Below are 17,963 nucleotides of genomic sequence, written 5' to 3' on the forward strand. Positions count from 1 at the left end.
TCCTGCGTTTCTTTGGATACAAAACCATTGGAGCAATGCTTCATCGACATTAGTACGATTTCTAAATTTTTTTGTGTCCGTGATATTTTTTTCAAATGCAGACAAATAAACATCCTTATTTTTATGTTGACACTGTGGATGAAGATAGAGAAAACTCTGCACGCACTTCCTCATTTTTCGCGCCACGTTCGATTTTACGAATAATTGCAACTTTTTCACGAATTGAGTGACACTTCCTCTTGTCAGTAGACATTTTTATAATTCAGGGGTTAGGTTTTAACTGATCTGGTCTAGAACTCATTTGACATCACCCACATGTAATGTTTATTGTGTATTGAAATAAGCATAGAACATTAAAAAATCTTTAAAAAAACCCCAAACAAGTATGTCCGTACAATCAAAACTCTTTATTGCTCAACTGTTCGCCCTCTTCTTGAATATGCCTCAGTGGTCTGGTCTCCATTCTATGTCAATCGCATAAATCACATTGAATCAGTCCAACATCGCTTGCTTCGAAAAATAGCGTGGATGCTTGGACTAGAGAGAGATAATTATTCTTATGCTGAAATAGAGTCAATGTTAAATATTTCTAGTCTACAAAAACGTAGAACTAATATTGACTCCATATGTTCGGCGTACTAAATGGTATAATCGATGTTCTATCATTACTGGGACAAATATTCCGACTCGTAGATTGAGAAACAATGAAGTACTGTTCATCGATCAGCATAGAACAAACTATGGCCTAAATTCTCCAATGACCCGCCTTTGTCGTATTGTTAACTCAAGACAAGATCTGGACTTTTTTGGTTTAAGTTTACAAGGATTTAAACGAGCACTAAATAAATAGTCCAGATCTTGTTTCGATGTCCCTTATGTTTGTCAATGCTTCTTTCTTTTTTTTAAAATGTTTTAAACTATTCTTTTATTGTAATATTTAAACCTTATAAATTGTATACATGGACAATGTCCGTTAATAAATAAATAAATAAATGTCATTCATAAACTACAAAAGCAGCTGTAAATTGTAACAATGTGCCGAATCGGCACTTACTAAGTTCACAAAGCTTGGATTTTTTAAAAACCATGTGTGTTAATTTTTCAATATTGTTGGCGAAAAATCCAATTAGGTACTTGGACACTTACATAGCTAAATATAATCTGATCCCAACGCCCGGCGGTATTTATCCTTTACGTTAGCCGACCGTTTGGATTTTATTACTTAGGTTCTTATTTCGAGAATTATGTTTTTAACAATTTAAGATTTTTTGTGTAATTTTTGACAATATTTTTGTTCGGTATGTCCGAAAAGTAGCTCGTTATAACAGTGTTATGGAGAAAACCATGAACTAAAATGTCAACTAATGTTTCCTCGCAACATCCGAGATCTCCCTATTTCCATGATCGTTATAACCGAGTTCGACTGTATATATAAAACCACTTACTGATTTCTCTATGTCTAACAATTTCGAGACATACCTGTCTCATCATCAGGACATCAAATAAAGTAACATGCTAAGTGGTTATACACAAATGTTTAGTAATTTAATTATATAAGCGATAAGTTCACCCAATCGTGGACAATGGAAATGTTTCAATAATTTTATAATGTATTATAGTTTCTGTTTATGAATATAAAAAAAAACATATTGTAACGGTGTAAATGTTATTTTTAGGGTCCTCCGGGTCAGGGTGGTCCTCCACCCATGATGCAGGGACAGGGCCCCCCTCACGGCCAGGGCCCGCCGGGACCGCATCCCGGCCATCCACACGGGCCCATGGGACACGGGCACGGGCCTCCGCACGGCCACGGCATGCCCAACCACGGGCAGGGCCCTCCCATGCACGGCCAGGGCCCGCCCATGCAGGGACAAGGGCAGATGCAAGGACAGGGTGGACCTCCGATGCAGGGCCAGGGTCCACCCATGCAGAGACAGGGGCCGCCGATGCAGGGACAGGGGCCGCCTATGCAAGGCCAAGGGCCGCTAATGCAAGGCCAAGGACCACCCATGCAGGGACAAGGTCCCCAGATGCAGGGTCAAGGACCTCCGATGCAAGGTCAAGGGCCCCCGATGCAGGGCCAGGGTCCTCCGATGCAGGGTCAAGGACCGCCGATGCAAGGTCAAGGGCCTCCGATGCAGGGACAAGGTCCTCAGATGCAGGGTCAAGGGCCGCCGATGCAGGGACAAGGACCGCCGATGCAAGGTCAAGGGCCACCGATGCAAGGACAAGGTCCTCAGATGCAAGGTCAAGGGCCTCCGATGCAGGGTCAAGGGCCACCGATGCAGGGGCAAGGGCCTCCGATGCAAGGTCAAGGACCGCCGATGCAAGGCCAAGGTCCTCCGATGCAGGGCCAAGGACCGCCGATGTTGGGCCAGAGGCCTCCGATGCAGGGACAAGGTGGACCGCCGATGCAAGGGCAGGGACCGCCGATGCAAGGACAGGGAGGACCCCCGATGCAAGGCCAGGGGCCTCCGATGCAGGGCCAGGGCCCGCCGATGCAGGGACAAGGGCAGGGCCACGGGCCGCCCATGGGGGGACAGGCGCCGGGCCAGGACAACCTGAACGCGCTGCAGCGGGCCCTGGATTCTATGGAGGAGCGCGGGCTTCAAGAAGACCCGCGCTACGCGCAGCTCATGGCGATGCGGGCGCGTACTTCCTCATACGACGCCCCCAAGTCGGACAAGCCGCCCTCGGTCTTCAACAATTACCAACTGAACCAGCTGCGGTGAGTATACATTAACCCCTGACCTGAAAATTGGATTTAGATATTTTTAGACTTCAACAAGCGCTCACTTGTTGGTAATAAATTTGCAGAGTGAGTAATTTTGCCGGTACACGTATTTTGTTTGTTTCCTTCAGTGAGCAGATAATGGCGTACCGGCAGCTGGCGCGCTTCCCGCGGCTCATGAAGCACGGCCCTCCGGGCGAGTTCCCCTCGCAGCCCCCGGCGCAGCCCTCCACTCCTCCGCCCGCCCCACTTCTGCTGCAGCTCTGTAAGCGCCAATCTTCGTGTTATACGTAAAATATTTATAGATGACCCATCCTCGGAAGAGTTATTTTCATTCATCATTCTGCCTATGTTTGAACATCCATATTTCTTCAATATGTTTTTTTTGTAGACAATGAAACTAACAGCTGTTTTTTAATGGGGAGGTGTTCCCTCTTAACGTAAAATTTTTACTTACCCAGAATGATTTGTGTACTTATTTACTTCTGACTGAATTCTTAAGGACAAATAATAAAAATATTGGTAGGTAATTGGCAGGTAATTGGCATATAGCCTATTTATTATAAATACGGCCTAAGCCAATTACAACAGCTACATGAAGAAATATAAATGCAAGAAACTGAACAAAAAGAACATAAAACTATTTAGCAAAGACAAACAAGGGCAAAACAATAATAGTATACAATATATTAAAAAAAACGAAAGATCTAAAACTTTGAGCTAAACCATGCCAATCCAACTTCATCTATTGTTTATTTTGTAGCTCCAGGTAAGGTGTCCCCCCAGGAGGGCCAGGGGACCCGGCCCGGCGGGGGGCAGCCCACCGTGCCGCTGCCCATGGCAGGACAGATGGCGCCGCCGACACACCCCACCCCGCCTCTTGCCACTCCAGTAAGTCGCAACTGTCATTTTTAAATTCTCCTTTTTTATGCAAATCTTCAAACTGTACAGTAGACGATCTCTTAACCGGCCTTGACGGGACCGACCCAGGGCCGGATAATGAAAAAGCTGTTAGTGAAAAACACATTAAAAAAAACACTTTCGCAAGGCACAGAAAAAAACTTTTTTTTTTAAAACACTAAGAAAACAGAACTTTTATTCTGTTGATTGATTGATTGATTGATTGATTGATTTGATGTTTATTTTGTAGAACTCCATATTTAAATTTATAATATAAGAAATCAAACACTGATTTGAGTCTACTTCTATTTATTTATTTATTTATTAACGGACATTGTCCATGTATACAATTTATAAGGTTTAAAAATTACAATAAAAGAATAGTTTAAAACATTTAAAAAATAAAAAAAAGAAAGAAGCATTGACAAACATAAGGGACATCGAGACAAGATCTGGATTATTTATTTAGTGCTCGTTTAAATCGTTGTAAACTTAAACCAAAAAAGTCCAGATCTTGTCTTGAGTTAACAATACGACAAAGGCGGGTCATTGGAGAATTCTATTTTATTTTAAATATAAAAACAAAAATCTTTACATTGGTTTGAAAATGCCCTAACAAGGCGAAACAATTGTCACAAAATTTTTGTTTTTATATTGGTAAAAATAAAATAAAGTGTTCAGTAGACTCAAATCAGTGTTTAATTTCTTATATTATAAGTTTACTTTTATTCTGTATTAGAAACTAACTCGCACATTAAAAATCGACATTTCACAAACTGTAAAAAAAAACAATATGACAACGCCCCTTTTAGGTCCAAGCCACAGATTTAATAATTTATAATTTAGTTCTCCCTTAGACCTCGCCTAATTAGGAATGTATTTCAGCCCGCCTCCGGGTACCCGGCCAGCCCCCGCGGGCCCGTCCCTCCGGGCGCCCCAGTCGCCCCCACCACCCCCGGCGTTTTGGGGACCCAGGGGCAGGTGCCCCCGCGTCCTGTGGGCCCTGTGCAGCCGCCCCAGCCCAAGCAGAACAAGCTGACCACGCTGCCCCGGCCGGTGGGCATCGACCCCATACAGATACTGAGCGAGAGGGAAAACAGGTACTAAAACAACATACTATTATTTAGTCAAAAGTTGGATTGTTAAAAATCCATATTTGTAACCCTTTTTTTTGCACCACCAGGCAGGAGGCCCAATTACGGTGGTGATTTACAGCACAGAACACTCAGGCTTGAGAAAAATCACATGATTGAATTGAACCCGGAACCTTGTGTGTGTGAGTCAAGCGTCTTGACCACAACACCACGGAGGCCGCTTAAAAAGAGCCTTTTTTCAAAAATGCTTAAAGAATCATTGAATCGTCCCCATTTATTTAATTAATTTTTGCATGCATATATTTTATATTGCAATGGTACGGTGCATAATTTTTTTTTTTTTTTACTGAAAGGTAAATGAGGTATGTAATCTAAATAATTAGAATTTGAAGCAGATAATAAAACTGCTGTTTGAATTCATTCAATAAAACATCTTTTTTTTATATTAAGGCAATCCATCCTAAGAAGGATGATTTCTGTGGTGCATAAGATTGCACGATTAAAAAAAACCATTTAATTTGAGACATTTTACAAATTTATTCTCCGAACCTGCGATCTTTTGCGCGCGTACCAAATAGGGAAATATCACATACTACGAATACCAATAAAAATACATGAAATAGATTTAGAATAATTAATTGTAATTTCAAAATCAATATGGATATTGTGGAGAACTGTTTTCATGTATAACTTAAAACTATAACTATAAAATTTTTATAACTCAGAAATGTTTTCATATATGTCTAGAAAAACGTGACACATTTTGCATTGATAATTCTGATGTCACGTTTCACGACGATGTTTATTTATTTAATTTAATAAACAAATAAACACCCAGAGGGCTCTTACAATATTTGGTTAAGAAGTACATAAAGTATTATAGTAATTGACAAAAAATATAATTAGAATGACATATTTCACTAATATATTAATTGTAAAAAGAAAAGAAAAAGGAAATAAGTAAAGATGAATAGAAATCAAAAAGAGTAGAATTGAGGGAATGGCCATTTAATGGAAAGGATAGCTAATTTTATAGCAGCAGGTGTGGTGTGGAGCAAGTCCAGCAGCTCGGCATAATCAATAGCAGTTCTGTGGATGCTCACTAGGTGGGTGAAGTTTGTCCTATTGTACTCACACTGGAACGTGTGTCGGAGTCTGACGGTCCTTGATGGTACACGAAAGTTTATCGGGACAATAATTTTGGGCAATCTATTATGCTGCATATCACTTAGGAATAAAATTTAAAATCAACAACGTATTAGGGGCATGGCCATTGCAGTGACCGTTTTTGTCAGAATTAAAAATTACAAATTTGAAAATATTTTTTATGCTACAGTATTTCTTAGACCCTTAGATACTTTAATAATGTAACGTTTCCCTATTGCCTTCGGCAGAGACCTGAGAGGGTATCACGTGGTTCGAAGCAAAACTACAGATCACAGAAAATGCTGACATGGAAATCTTCGAAACGAAACATAAATTTTGTGAAAATCGTTCTATCGAGTTTTGAGTTATGAAGAAGAATTCTTGGTGGTGGAGTTGTCATTTTCTCTGTGAAATTTGGGACCGGTCATCCAGGATAAATTGCTCCCTGAAGGCTGAAATTCCTTCAAGTGATTCTTTACAATTTAAATACCCTAATATATATATATATAATAGTATATTCAATACACAATGACACAACATACATCAGAGTTTTGCTAGGACTGGCTGTTTCCTGCAAAATGCACATCTTAGGTTGTGTGCCAGCTAGACTTAAGCAATCATTAAAACTAGTCAAATACATCATTTAATTATTTTTTGGATTACAAAAAAAACTAATGTATGCATTATTTATCATTTGTCAAACTAAAAAACATTCCAACTTTTTTGTAAATTTGATTATTCACTCTTTGCCGACTGCTTCCTGGAATAACTTCTGCGTAATTGTTGATTTATTTCGTTATACTAAGTTTAACACGATGTTTGTACGCCCGCGTCTGCTTCCAGAGTGGCGGCCCGCATCGCCCAGAGGATGGACATCCTGAGCAGCCTACCGACCACCATGCCCGAGGACCTTCGGCTCCAGGCGCAGATCGAGCTGCGAGCTCTCCGAGTTCTCAACTTGCAGAGGCAACTGCGGAGCGAGGTAACGCCATGCCGGCCTGAACAAGAAATCTTTCTAAAATCTAAATATCATTCTTAACAAGAAACGCAACGTCCGAATCGGTAAATGATAGATTCCGATTGATATACGTGATCATTAACAAACCCCGATCCACACCTGACGGTCCATAGGGCACTGTCAGTCCAGGAACAGTAAAATATTCAAAACAAATATTTCATGTTGACCCTTCTGGGAACCGAACCCAAGACCTTAAGCGTCATTGGCGATCACCATAAATACCCTGTAAATGCCTTGACTTCTGTATTTCCTTCTTCTCTATTATGTTTTAGTATGTTAATCTTAACAACTCCCTAGGGGTGAAATTTTTGGCCAAACATTTAGACAAACTAAAAATATATTCGATCACCGTTCAACAAAAAATATGAGTCGATTATAATGTTATTGTTACTCAATGCTCAGATTGTTGCCGCAACCCGCCGGGACACCACGCTGGAGACGGCGGTAAACATCAAGGCGTACAAGCGCACCAAGCGCCAGGGGCTGCGGGAGGCGCGCGCTACCGAGAAGCTAGAGAAGCAGCAGAAGCTGGAGGCCGAGAGGAAGCGTGCGGAGGCAAAAGCACCAGGAGTTCCTGCAGAGGCTGCTGCAACACGGTGAGTCAGTCCTGACCATTATGGACAAACAAAAACTCTTAACTTTAAATGCCAAGAAATGCAATATAATACATTCGAAATACAAAAGAAGAACCATAACATGAACATAAAAATAAACAACGAAACTCTTAAAGAACTAGAACATGTGACTTACCTAGGACTCACAATGGACAGACAATTAAAATGGACAAAACACATAGACGGACTCACTAAAGTAATGGCATCACTACATAGCCTCTTCTACAAAATTAAAGATTTTATACCAAGAAAGGAAAAAATTTATGATGTACGAAGCCTATGTCAAAAGTAAATTGAGTCACATGATCGCCTTCTGGGGAACTGGTAACAAGACAGACATAACAAGAAAACAAAGACAACAAAATAAAATTCTTAAACCTACCCTACCTGACTTCTACGACTGAACTGTACAAAAAACACACAGTTTGACATAAACTACTTGACTATAATTGAGACCTTAAAAATTGTGCACAAAATAACACTGGGAAACATACAAGACGACGACATAATATTAGTCAAAAATGCCGACATACACAAATATAACACCTGTCAACACAACACTATCATATTGAAAAAGCAGAGACAAACACAGGACAGTCAAAAATACTACATAATGACTTAAACACTACAACGACTTACCTTACTACTTGAAAACTTTTACTGGAGACAAATTTAAAATCAATCTGAAAAAGCACATGATGACTGAACTAACTAGACTAGACGAGACATAAAATGACTAGACAATATAAAATTTCTAATGTAACCCTAATGGGTTTTTTAAAATTGTGAATAATTAAAAAAAATAAATAAAAAAAAGATTACTATGGTCAATAAACATTGGAATCGAGTTGTGATAGAGCGGAAAGTAAATCTGAATTATCTATCCTTACCTCTGTTTTGTATAAATACATTGAACTGCTTAGTAAAGATACCAGCTCGAAGATGTCGCGAAAGCGATGAAACCGGTCACTGGATATTCCATATTTGTGGATCAAAGTATCACTCGTCTTTAATGTATATAATAAATAGAGACTAACTTCTAGACTCTTGAGCTGTCAAAAACATGAAAATGGCGGCAATAATTGTCCGCAAAACACAAAAAATTTCTAGTACAAAAAAGTTGATTTAATAATAAAGACTCACTTCAGACTCTTAAAACTCAGTATTCAGTGCGGATTGCAAATTTCTCCTATGTTTGAATGCAGAAATAGAAACGTTAAACAGGTATTAAGTGTACTAAAAAAATCAAAATGGAATGGAACGTAAATCACAGTAAAACACAAATTGCCGGTACATAATTTTGGGGGTTTTACTGTAATTGATTGAAACCATGTCGACTCGCTTATTTTAATGCGGTGTTTTTTGTTTCGGGTTCCAGCCAAGGACTTCAAGGAGTTCCATCGCAACAATGTCGCCAAGATGGGCCGCCTCAACAAGGCCGTCATGAACTACCACGCCAACGCAGAGCGCGAGCAGAAGAAGGAGCAGGAGAGGATAGAGAAGGAGAGAATGAGGAGGTGAGTCATTCCGGGTGCACTATTGTCTACTTCAACAGTGGTGTAAGAGCCATTTTGTGAAAACGGTGAAGTCTAGCGCTTATATCATCATGTGGGCATGGCACTAATCCTCCCTCCCCGGTGTTTGCAGACTGGCTGGATTTCCTCCCTAGGGAGTTGTTCATATTGAAATTTATTTCAACAGAGGGAAAACATTTTTGAGAAGGGAATATGGAAGTCTAGGCATTTACAGGGCTTATGACCTGTCATTGGCTGGTACTCATTGCTGATTACTTCACAAAAGTCAACAGATGGACGAGTTGAGGAAATGTGGATGTTTAAACATGGGCAGAATGGTGAATGTTACACAGTGTGTAAAGTGGCCACTTAAACCAGCCAATGACAGGTCATAAGCCCTGTAAATGCCTAGACTTGTATATTCCCTTCTCAAAAATGTTTTCCCTCTGTTGAAATAAAATTATATGTACACCATTTTTTTCTAACCAAATTAGTGAATTATTTTGACTTGTTAACGAAAAAACACAATAATTATTATCTAAGACAAACAAAACGTCTGCCACCACTGTTATTTACAGACAACCTAAATAAATAAATAAATTGGTTTATTCGCAAGGACTAGCGACATCATTCAAAGTAGTTACTTTTATTAAAATATTTTTGTCACACATTTTTAAGAAACTTGCCGTACAATTGAATGCTCCAATTTTACCCCGCACAAGCATACATTTCTCATATCCAATTTCCTATGGGGCTGCTCTTTCTCATTGTTGAGGGCAGCGCAATATTTCTTCAATTTTAGCCAGCATTTGTAACATTATCCACCGACGTTTCGCAGGCTCATGGCGGAGGACGAGGAGGGCTACCGGAAGCTGATCGACCAGAAGAAAGACAAGCGCCTCGCGTTCCTCCTCTCGCAGACCGACGAGTACATCTCCAACCTCACGGAGATGGTGAAGCAGCACAAGTTCGAGCAGAAGAAGAAACAGGTCGAGGAAGAGAAGAGAAAAAGGGTAATTACTCCCGATCCTTATGTCCGTCCGCGCTACACTAGTACAATCGCCTGCCTCGCGAGAGGTCTAGAGTTCCATTCTTGACATAGTTGATGCGAAATATTTGTTCAACCATTTTCTTGTCTATGTATCCTACGTGATTCGTATGATCTCATTTTTTCTTACAAACAAAACAGTATTCAGTTAAAAAAACTGCTTTACCATGTTTTTCATTCTTAACCGCACTTTCACAATAGGGAAATATCACATACTACGAATACCGATAAAAATATATGAAATGGATTTCGAATAATTAATTGCATTTTCAAAATCAATATGGATATTGTGGAGAAACGTTTTCATACATAAATGTAAAAAAGAAATTCAATAAAAATATATTAGTGACGTCAAGATTCATGAAATTGTTCTACACGAATTTCAATGGCAGGAACAAATAAACATGAATTGTGACGTACTAGGGGCGTGGCCAATAGAATCACCGTTTTTGCGGGAATTCGAAATTACAAATTTAAAAGTATTTTTTATGCTGCTTATAATTGAACGCAGCCAGTCCACAATTTTGAAAAATGAGATATTGATGTTATCGGGTGCGGTAAGGTCAATTCTATGTTCTGCTAAATACAGACAGACCGTTTTCACACAAAAAACTGTATCAATCAGCTTCTGAAAATAGTGTCGATCAAAAGAACGGCATTTCTTGATTTGCAGAAAAAACCCACAGCACTAGAAAAATCTTACTATACTTTAAAAATCATTGAAACTGGTCAAATACATAATGTTTTTGTTTGTAGTATAAAAAAAACTAATGTTTTCATTGTTCATCATTTGTTAAAGTCAAAAACATTCCAACTGTTGTGTAGATTTGATTATTCACTCTTCTCACAAAAGTGTTATTATCTCAGTTTCACTTTTCTATGGCCGGCTGTCTTCTGCATAACTACGTTCAATTAGCAAAAATGTATTTTTTTACTGTACAGTATTTCATAGACCTTTATTACTTTAAAAATGTTTTTAAAAAAAGCGATATTTCCCTATTCGTAATAAACTTTGATCAAAACAAAAAAAATGGGGTGATCCCTTATACCCACCGTGTATTTGAAAGCAGGTCATAAGCCCTGCAAATGCCTAGATTTCCATATTCCATTCCCTTCTCTAAAATGTTCTCCATCTCTTGTAATTCGTAAAATTTTAATGACTCTCAAAATGTAAAATCTTAATGTCTTGTCTACAAACTCAAAATATTGTAACACAACTTAAGTTTCAAGAGAGCACCCCTCCCTTTAACTGGCGTTACAAAACTGTGGTCGGGAGTTCTCCTGAAACTATAGTGTGTTCTTTGAATAGGATAAATGTTAGTAAGGATTTTGTCCGTGTCCGCGAGGATGAAGAATACAGTTCTGCTCGTGAAATAGAGCTAGAATCTTGGACAAGCGTTTTGACTCTGTGGCTGCTCTCGGGTAAAAATCCTAAAAAGAAAATCGAGTGAAGAAAAGTCTACCTCGTAGTGCAGCGGTTGGACTGTTCGCTTTCCACGCTTGAGGTCCCAGGTTTGATTTCTGGGAGGGTCAATATGAAATATTATTTTTTAAGGTGGCTTTACACTAGTATTTCACTGTCCCTGGTCTGGCATCTGAAGCGTAAGACTGATCACCTTACATTCCTGTAACACACGACTGAGATACACCGCATGTACTTTATTAAAGCAGTGCCTTATGCACTATCAGGTGCGGATATGGGTTTGATGATGATGATAATGGATTTTAAAAAATGTATATACTATAAAGTGTTACGAAGTGAATGCCAAATTAATCAATAAGACTCACTTTTGCTTTATTTATTGGGGGATATAAATCTTTGAATAATTAAAATAAATTACATTTATTTTGAAAAAGCCATCTATTTTTTTTTGTTGCTTTTTAATGATTTACCCAGGCCGCCTTCAATGAGTCAGGAATAACTCAGTATTAAAAATAAGAATCGAGTTGTGGTAGAGCGGAGTTTGAATCTCGGGCCTCTGACCTGTGAGTCCGCGACACTTGATTTTGAACTGAATAATTGTGTCGTATAATTCCAAACCCCTCTATAACCAAAAATGGAAAAGTAATTATGCTTAAATGTAATTTTACAGACAAATGATAGCACTTGAAATTATTATCAGCAAGTGAAATAAATTATAGAAAAAATATCTGCCGTTCGATGGCTGATATGAAGATCAAATGTTGCTAAACACATTCTGTAAAAAAATCATCATTCCATAAAAAAGAGTTTGAACTAAAATATTTAAACTATTTTCATTTTGTTTAGTGATTGTTGAAGACATAATTTAGCCTAGAATTTAAGAAAAATACCACACAATTTGTGGGATTAAAAATGTTTGTATTTCTTTTGAAAAACCGAAACTTAAGCTTTTTTTTTAATTTTCCCGTTCAAACTATTGGGTGTTAACATAAGTTGTGTCTGTTTTATTCCAAATGAAGAGAACAAGAGGACACAAGAAAAAAAAATAAAAAATAATTAGTTGATAATGTATTCTCCTTTATTCCCTCGATTGAACGGTAATAGAGGTAGGTGTTGAAAATGCTCATTTTTGTCTACTGAACTCATTTTCATTTTGAAAGTTATTTATTATAAAAATATCCCACAATGGCATGGCCTGTGTGGGTAGACATTTTATTTTAAATTTGAATTAAGGCTACTGGAACTACGATAATTATATATATTTTTTTAAATAAGCTAATTTTAGAACACAATTTTTTTGTCAATAAAAATGAGAAAATTATAATAAAAGTATATGCTATTCGTTAATTTAAATTTGCTTTTTTTATCCATAATTTCAACAAAAATTTAAATCTAAACAAATTCAAATAAAATTAATCTCTATCATATTGTCCTTATGAAATGCAATGCTTAGGAGCTATGATAAATGAGTATCTTTGCCCGAGTCTGGATTTACAGAGGAGGTTTCTGTCAAACTATTCAATTTTGACTAGATATACTAAAATTTTTAAGAAATAGATGTTGGCGCATAAAAACATATTTTAGACATTGCTGGCAATAGATTTCCCGTAGCTTCAAAAGTTCAGCAAGTTTGTAATTAAATAAAATAATATGTATAACATAAAAGCAAACACAATATTTTGTAGAGCAGAAAATTTTCTTTCGAATGACAATCTCCATAACCTTTACCATTTTGTGCTCATTTTTTAATTTGGGAAAAAACTGACAAAATTTATATTAACACTTAATATATTATTTTTTAAGCATTAGATATTTTTTACTCGCATCTTTATATTATGAGTACTAATGTACTTAAGCTTAGTCTAAATCTCAAGAGGCGTAATCTGCCAGTCGAAAGGTAATTATATTTTAGTTATGTAAAACTTTTAAGCATTCTTTTTATTATAAATACCTTTGAAAAGGATTGTTTTTATCTAATGTTTGTTTTCTTTATTTTGTTTAATGGCTTGATTTTTAAAAAGCGGCTTTTTAATATGGCAAAATCGTATGATTTCCTCATTTTTTATCAGACCAATGATTTTTGTGATTTTTTGAGGTTTGGAAGTGAACGACTCAATTTTAATAAATATATAATCTGATAAAATTTTATTTCAATGATTGTGACATGATTACGTTTTGTTTTTGCAGAAAAACAAGATAAGGGCAATGCTGGAAAGTCCATCCAAAAATGTAATATAATATATATAAAGTGAACTGATAACCATATATGTTCCAACCCGATTCCTTGTACGAATAATATATGGATATGCTTGCCTTATTTAACTTTGATTACGAATGATGTATGCTAGGTTAATGATGCAATAATGCTTCCACCGTGCCAGATTAAAGATATTTTTATTTTCTACACATAAACACATAAAAGGCTCCTTTAAAACGTTAAAAAAATGTAGTTGAAATAAAAAATAGTTGACTGAGCAAACTTTAAACCATCATTGTATACTAAATTATCTTTTATTTAGATACGGTCTAAAGTATTATGAAACTCATAATTCGCACTTACAAAACTAGGACTAAAAATTTAACTTCCGGTGATGCGATTCTGTATGCAAATGTTGATTTCATGTAATAATAATGGACAGTCCGACAGAATAAATGTTTTTTGTAATAAACTGATGTGAATCTTCAATTGCTTGAGGTCACTGACCTGAGACAAGCCTAAAGAATTACTATTTTTTTTGTTTATAAATGATAAGGGTGGCAAAAAGATCCAAGACGATCAAAATGTATTTTTTACAAAATTAGTAAAAATGTATTAAATTAATATATTTATTAATTAAATAAAGAAAGCCAATTCAATAATTATTCATCTTTCATAGGTTTATCTGCTCAAATATTTTCTAACAACCTAATCTCTCAAAAAAAATCTCATTAAATGCGAAATAGTTGCAGAACTAGACGCCATTTGGAATAATTCACACTCGAGGATTTTTGACAGAAACAATAACCACTAAAATCTGTCAAAAGAATGGTTTGTGCCCCTTTTGCGATTAAAATATACACTAAAAAGTTGTTAAAAAGTATTGCTAGTGGAAAAAATCATTTGCAGTGTTAAAAAATTGAAAACCAGAAGTCCACAGAAAAGCGCATCAAAACCAAATATTGAAAAAATCATTGCAAATTTGTAGGTGAATATTGTTACTTGTTACTGATCAAGTATTTGTATTTTTGTTTATAGCGGTATAATGTATTTATTTATTTAACTTTTTGTGCATAATGTAAATTGTACATTGGCGAGCTTATTACCAGATGGAAATTTCTTCCAATCAACCAATAAAATAAAAGTTTTATTTATATAATTCAAGTTACAAAACATATTCAAAATAAAATAAAAGCTAAATCGATGGGAAAAAGGAATAAGAGGAAAGAGGAAAGGAGGAGAGATTAAGGAAGAGATTCTTCCAGCCGTTTACAAAAGATTGAAAGTTCCCTAGGATTGAATTTTGAATTATGAACTTTGTTTGTATGAGAGGATGGAATGGATTTTTTATTGCGATGGTCGAGTGGAGAATCATTGATTGGTTTTTTCAGAAAAACAAGAAAAGGAAAATGCTGGAAGGAGGATTTCTGGAGGCCGGAGACGACAGCTCACAAACTTCGGACTCACGAGTTGCTGTTACTGATCCCAAGACCGGAGAGGTACGTTGGAAAATATCATTTTCTGATTGGTTTCTATGTGAGTAAGAATTTTGAGAAATATATAATACAAATTTTATTTTTTATTTTATTTATTTGTATACATGAAAACATCTATTCGCCTGATACAGTAAGGCCCAGTGCAACTTTCTTGTGTGACAAAATATCACCATATTTGCGTCGCTAATATATACGAGATATCTACAATAATGCGTGGACAACGGCTGAGCATATGATAGTATGACTGAGAACATCAGCCAGAGGTAAGATAGCATTGAAAAGAATGCAATGAGACTAAAAAGTTTAAAATGAACATTTTTGTGTTTTTCATAACCCCGGTTTTACGTTGGAATTTTTTCGAAACTCGTTCAATCGGTCAAAAGACGTCGAGCGCCGCCGCCGCGTGAATGGAGATAAAATCGATACAAATAAAAAAAATATGTAAATTATTGTCTCAAACTAAATTCATAGTAGGTGCAGTGTAATTGACCATTTTGTTTAAGTGTTAATTTTGACGTTTTACTAAATTAAAAGATAAGTTGAAATGGCTGTACTGAGAGAGATTAAGTGTCCTTCAACATAAATATTAATTTTATTTTACTACTAGCGGACGCGACAAACGTTGGCTTGCTTGCTATTAGCTGGTTAAGGGATAGTTTTTCGTTTTATCTCTTCGTATGATTGGCTAAGATTCCTCGTTGTGCTCAAATCAAAATCGTGCAAAAATCACTGTTTTAGTGCCATAATCAAGGGAGAAAATAGAGGAATACATTTTAATAAAGAAATGTCAGACCTCAGAAATTATGGCAATCAACTCATGCCCAATGTGAATTTAGTCATTCTTTAACCGCCTTTCGGGTTTTAACGCGATCTTGCGACAAAAAAATTAAAAGAAAAATGCCGGATTGTCGTGAAAACATGCAAAAACTGTACATATAAAAGGAAAAAGACTTTTCGTTAATAAGTAGGTACCTAGGTACTTGTTTGTGATTGAATTCCAAAACTAAAAATTGTTAATATTCAAATATTGAATTTAAGTTGGTACTTGTTTATGGTCGAATTCCAAAACCTAAGATTATATTTTTTAAATATGGCATTCAAATGTCAAACTCCGTTCTCATCAACGAAGGGGTGCACTTATGTAGAAATACGATTTTTTAAAATATATTGAATGTCAGTAAATATTATTTTAGTAATACTAAAAATCCAGTAAAAAGAAATAAATGGGTAGAAATTATAAGGAATTTAAGGAATTAATCTGATTGAGATCCACAAAAAATGAATGCTGTTGTAAACAACATCCTTCAATTTTTTTGTATGTGCATTCTCCTCGAATGCAACCCCGGTAGATCGATGAATAAAACATTTATGCTCCTAACTTCTATTTTACACATTAGATTGAAAATTTTAATATCTACGAACACGCGCAGCGCAAAGATCTACATTTCTCTGAAAACCGCACGTAAATCGATTAAGCCGTTTTGGAGGAGTTCAGTGGCATCACACGTACAGAAGAATTCCAAATATAAAGATACCCAGTTTATTTATCAACTTTGGCTTCGTGCGGTAAGTTAACGGCGGCACTTAACTGTCTCCAGGTCCTTAAGGGTGACGAAGCCCCTCTGCTGTCGCAGGTGAAAGAGTGGCTGGAGGGCCACCCCGGCTGGGAGGTGGTGTCGGACAGCGAGGAGTCGGGTGACGACGACAGCCAGGCGGACGAGGAGAGCGGGGACGAAGGTAATAGGAAAAGTAAAACCCCCTTGTCTTAACTTATACCGCTTAATCCGTGTGTACTTTCTCCCTCTGTCTCGCCGTATAGCGCTGGGCCGGACAAAGGTACTGTGATCACTTACTATTCTAGATGTTAGCAAACTTATTCAACCCAAAGTGTAGTTCCTAATTGATGTTTTTATTTATTTTGTGATTGCCACACCAGGGCATCGTTGCCTTGGTGAGTACTTGTTATATATCAGGGACAAATCGTCTACATAAGTGATTATGCGCATTATTGTACTATCGATAAAAATATTTTACAGCAGTTATACTTATGGGAAAATAAATGTTATTTATTATAAATTACCTTCAACGTATATTTTTTTTTATTTTTTTTTTATTTGAAAATTTATTTATAAACCCTTACGGATTATTACATTCATTTTACAAAAAAATAATATAAAACTTTTTTCATTCATACTCTGTTGTTCAAAATAATATTTTTTACACCTTTTGAAAAGGTTGTGAGTCTTTTGTTTAGTTTTGTCTGGTAGTTTATTGTATAATTTTAGTCCCTGGTTCATTAGTCTCGATTGTCCTTGTCTTGTTTTAGAAAGCTGCATATGGTATTTGTCTGATATTCTCGTATTATGTCCATCTTGACTACTTTTTTTTACAAGTTTTAGTTCTTCGTCTACAATTGCATTAGTGGCTAATTTACGGATAAATTTTAATGATTCTAGTTGAAAGAGTTCAGTTATATTAATTGCTTAGTTTGTTTAAAAGGTTCTCTAGTTGCAGTTAGATAGGGAAGGTCATATACTAACTTTAATATTTTATTTAGTTGTCTTTGCAGTCTGTTTATGTCATTTTAATATCCTGCTCCCCATAGTAGTTGCGTATAACATATTTTAGTTTTTACATAGGCTTCATACCTAAGAATTTTTTCTGTTTTTGGAACAACGTTTTTGATTTTTAAAAAAAGACTCAATAATGTCGCCACTTTGCTAATTAAATTGTTAATATGAATTGTCCATGTCAATTGTCTGTCTGTCAATTATATTGCTTC

The 17,963-nt window shown here is 36.5% G+C and overlaps 1 protein-coding gene across 1 annotated transcript in view; it reads left to right on the plus strand.

The window, feature by feature from the left end:
* The window catches only part of brm (ATP-dependent helicase brm), a 45,663-nt gene that overhangs the window by 2,202 nt on the left and 25,498 nt on the right, over positions 1 to 17,963 (plus strand). Inside the window, exons 2-12 of the mRNA XM_088227921.1 lie at positions 1,677 to 2,728; positions 2,863 to 2,996; positions 3,495 to 3,622; positions 4,517 to 4,731; positions 6,715 to 6,853; positions 7,292 to 7,485; positions 8,882 to 9,020; positions 9,856 to 10,030; positions 13,676 to 13,717; positions 15,077 to 15,184; positions 16,780 to 16,918. Of these exons, the coding sequence (XP_088084047.1) occupies positions 8,923 to 9,020; positions 9,856 to 10,030; positions 13,676 to 13,717; positions 15,077 to 15,184; positions 16,780 to 16,918 (562 nt within the window). The 5' untranslated portion in view covers positions 1,677 to 2,728; positions 2,863 to 2,996; positions 3,495 to 3,622; ... (2 more) ...; positions 7,292 to 7,485; positions 8,882 to 8,922. The remainder of the gene's footprint in view (positions 1 to 1,676; positions 2,729 to 2,862; positions 2,997 to 3,494; positions 3,623 to 4,516; positions 4,732 to 6,714; positions 6,854 to 7,291; positions 7,486 to 8,881; positions 9,021 to 9,855; positions 10,031 to 13,675; positions 13,718 to 15,076; positions 15,185 to 16,779; positions 16,919 to 17,963) is intronic.

The sequence above is a fragment of the Micrasema longulum genome, unplaced genomic scaffold (genome assembly GCF_059751315.1).
Source record: "Micrasema longulum isolate JH-2025_06_02 unplaced genomic scaffold, ASM5975131v1 h1tg000044l, whole genome shotgun sequence".
Lineage (NCBI taxonomy): Eukaryota > Metazoa > Arthropoda > Insecta > Trichoptera > Brachycentridae > Micrasema > Micrasema longulum.